The 4,187-nt window shown below is 34.5% G+C and overlaps 1 protein-coding gene across 6 annotated transcripts in view; it reads right to left on the bottom strand.

Moving 5' to 3' along the window:
- Window positions 1-4,187, bottom strand: part of LOC106870448 (histone-lysine N-methyltransferase SETMAR-like) — a 14,162-nt gene that overhangs the window by 6,245 nt on the left and 3,730 nt on the right. The window contains exon 1 of one of the 6 annotated variants that reach the window (XM_052968618.1): window positions 2,819-4,062. The exons of 2 other annotated variants lie outside the window; for them this stretch is intronic. In XM_052968618.1, the coding sequence (XP_052824578.1) occupies window positions 2,819-2,852 (34 nt within the window). In that variant the 5' untranslated portion in view covers window positions 2,853-4,062. 3 more of the 6 variants (XM_014916546.2, XM_014916544.2, XM_014916543.2) reach the window with 3 other exon arrangements.

The following is a 4,187-nucleotide window of genomic DNA, read 5'->3' on the forward strand; positions in this document are numbered from 1 at the left end:
GTGGCACATAAGATGCACCATTTTGAGCGTGGCCGTTGCCAGTATCGCCTGACTGGCTTCCGTAGGATTTTCGAGCGAGATCGTTGCCAGTGCCCCCGGACTGGCTTGTGCGGGTGGCACATAAAAGACACCATTTCGAGCGTGGCCGTTGCCAGTATCGCCTGACTGGCCTTCGTGCAGGTGACACGTAAATGCACCTACTACACTCTCTGAGTGGTTGGCGTTAGGAAGGGCATCCAGCTGTAGAAACTCTGCCAAATTTAGATTGGAGCCTGGTGTTGCCATCCGGTTTCACCAGTCCTCAGTCAAATCGTCCAACCCATGCTAGCATGGAAAGCAGACGTTAAACGATGATGATGATGATGATGATATATATACATACACACATATATATATATATATACACACATATACATATATAACATATATATATATATATACACATACATGTATATTTATATACACACATATACATATATATATATAACACATATATATATATATACACATACATATATATATTTATATATCAATTTAATACACAAATCAAAGAGCTATTAATAGTTATATGCTTTTTGATACTTTAAATAAGCATGTTTATAAAATATATCACATATCTTCCAAGCAATCTTTCTGGCTTATGCACGTGTGTCTTTGAGCGTTTGTCCTCACACCCACCCCGCCTGAAAACAGGTGTTGCTATGTTTACGTCCCTATGAAGTAGCACTTCAGCAAAAGAGATCAATAGAATAAGTACCACGCTTGAAAATTTTTTTAAAGTACTGGGATCGATTCATTCGATTAAATATTCAAGGTGGTGCCCCAGCATGGTCGCAGTGTCGAGTGACAGAAACAAGTAAAATATATAATCTTACCTATACACACACATATAGGCTCGTACATAACTAATGTTATCATCGGCTATTGATGAGTCATGTGGTCATTAAAGAGACGCCAAATCAAAACGAAAATAAAATTATGCCATACAATAATGGTAAATGTTCTGATTTTGAATTCTTAAGAGCAACAAAACCGCTGCATATCGTTTCTTATTGTCTTAGAACACAAGATTGAGATAAACCAGACAAGATTGAGATAAACCAACGTAGTGAACTCTAACGAAGCCATCCATGACGAAGACACGCATTGCGGTAGCAGCAACATCAACAACATTAAATGATAATTTTTTTTCTTTCTTAGGTATGGTTGTGTGGTTAAAAACCTCGCATCGCAACCACGCGGTTTCAGGTTCAGTCCCACTGCACCGCAGCTTGGATGCGTGTCTCTACTACAGCCATGGACTGACCAACGCCTGGTGTGAGAATTTGGAAGACGGAAACTATGTGGAAGCCCATCATGTATATGTGTCTTCGTCTCTACACCACTTGACAACCAGTTCGGTCTTGTTTACATTCCCATAACGGCTGTGAGACCAACAGAATACATACCAGACTATAAAAAAACCTATTAGGGTCAATTTGTTCGACTAAGCCCTTCAGGGCGGTGCCCCAGCATGGCCGCAATCGAATGACTAATACAAATAAAAATATAGGCACAAAGCCACAAACACAAAAAGAACGCCTCTACACAGTAACTTGGCCCGCTAAAAATAGCAGCCAAATAGCACCCATATTTATTTTACAAAGGCAAAAAGACACGTAGATGATTGTTAATTTTGATATTAATTAACAGTGATAAAATTCATTTTAAATTGATTAAATTCCGAAAGTCATGATTTACCTGGTACACGATTATCGACCACGGAAAACATGAAAAACAAAGTCGAATCTGGCGCTATTTGAACTCAAAACGCAAAGGGGCGTAACTAAAGCCATTTTAATCTAATACACGATTCTACTTTTTTAAATATCAACAGTAATAATATTATTAACCAAGGTCTAAGGTCACAAATTTGACGGAGACACACTATACTGTAGTGGTAGTTAATTGATAAATTTAGAATGATAGTAAAAAGTAAAAAGTATCAATCAGGTATAAAACCGATCCTAAGATTTGAACCCAAAACGTAAAGGGACGTAATAATGCGATGCATTGTCAAGGCGCTCTACCGATTCTGCCAACTCGTTAGATTTTCTAACAGTACAAGGAATAAGTGGAAGTTGTGGCGTGCATGCCATTCCTAAGGGTATGATATTTGCGAAAGTCTTCTATCTATTTCCATCATAACGGGAAAGCCACAACGGTTTTAAATTACTGATGCAGTTAATGCCATTTCCAAGGGCAGACAATTTCGATGTTGTGGTGTTGATGCCTTTCCTACACCAAAAAAGTGGGACATTTTAGATAAAAAAGAAAAGAGATGCGAAATAATTAACACCGAAAGGAAATGATAATTATGATGGCAATTAAAAGCAATTTTAATTATGTAAGGTATTCTCAATGATATGGACAGAATTTTAATGAGATTCAATAATACTTTTGTTTTAACAATAAACTGTGATGATGATGATGATGATATTAATAATAATAATAATAATTAATTCGTTTTATTAGCCACAAGGGCTAATAATAATAATAATTACATCTTATTAAAATTACTATATTATTATTATATAAAAACACTTGTATATACATTTATTTACCTTGATTATACATACGTGTATACATTCACACACCTTGATTATACATACGTATATCCATTTACCCACCTTCATTATAAATGCGAATGTATAAATTCATACACTTTGATTATACATACTTTTTCGCACGTCTTTATATACACAAGTGTATACAGTAATTCGCCTTAATTATATGAACAAGTGTATATACATTCACTCGTCTTCATTATTATACATACATGTTATAGAGCTGCACGCATCTTCTTTATACATGCATGTGTGTGTATAGAGAAATTATCCCGGGGATTTATGATTTAATGTTATGGGGGGAAAAGAATTGCTTTCAACATAAAGTAATTTGTGTCAAGGTTTTACTAGCAATTCTTAATTTGAATTTGTAAAGATATCAACACCATTAATAATTAATTATTATAAAAACAATAATGAAATTAAGTGAGGAGAAAAATATAAGAATTAATTACATGTTCTGGCTTATTAATGAGGTTTGGGGAAGATATTTAACCGGAAATACAAAATAGTAATAATGATAATAAAACTGTGTTGGAAAAGGCACATGGTGTCGGAGTGTGTTTGTGTGTTAAGAGGAATGAATGGGGATGTTGTGAAGTTGATGCCTTTGTTAAAGAAGAAAGAGAAGTGAAATGGCGCCAATCAGAATGGAAAAACTAGTCATAATTGATTTTTTTGGGGGGTATTTTTATGTAGACAAAAGACCAGATTTTATAAATTATGGAAGAAATAGAGGTGGAGAAGGAGGGGGTAATGTGATGTTGTGAGGTTCATTCATGCCGCCCTCCTGAAAGACACCAACAACAATTAATTGTCCAAAAATATATTTAAGGTGGTGATTTTTGTTTTTCCCCCTTGTCCATTCTATTCGTTGGTTATGAGTAATTAACAAAGAATTAATTATAGAAATGACTGATTTACATCACAAAAACGTAGACTTTGCGGGTTCGTGTCCCGCGGGTAGCCTAGACCCATTTTTTTCCCCCATCGAAGGGTATTATTATTTTTATACCCATGCTATTATTTATAGCTGTATCCTCTCCGAGACTCACCCTTAAAGTGATATAAGAATGATTTGTTAAAATGCTTTCGTAGTGAAACATTCTCAGGAAGGAGAGAAAATAGCAGAAACGACCAGGGACGACTGCTAAACCATTTATTATTTTAAACACCCCCGCCTTCATCTTCTCAATACAATGGAGATTTTCCTTGTTCTGTTTATATAAAAACGAGGAGATCTCGACCCAGTATCAAGGCGTCAATAAAAATTAGGGCCACATCGTAGAAATATGTAGAACACATATAGAAAATAAGTGTGATGTATATATGGATTAATGTATTTGTGTGAAAATAAGTGTATAAAACATAATCATATATAAAATTACCAAATTAACATATATATATTAATGTTTTTTGTCATACAAGCTATAAACGTATTTTATATTTATTTGCGTTAGAACTTTTCGAGAACAATGATTACAAAACCAAAATCAAGTTAATGTAAAACTGACCATTATTATAAACGACACAAAGGAAGCTCGTTTGTGTATATATATATATATATATATATATATATAT

The sequence above is a fragment of the Octopus bimaculoides genome, chromosome 6 (assembly GCF_001194135.2).
Source record: "Octopus bimaculoides isolate UCB-OBI-ISO-001 chromosome 6, ASM119413v2, whole genome shotgun sequence".
NCBI lineage: Eukaryota > Metazoa > Mollusca > Cephalopoda > Octopoda > Octopodidae > Octopus > Octopus bimaculoides.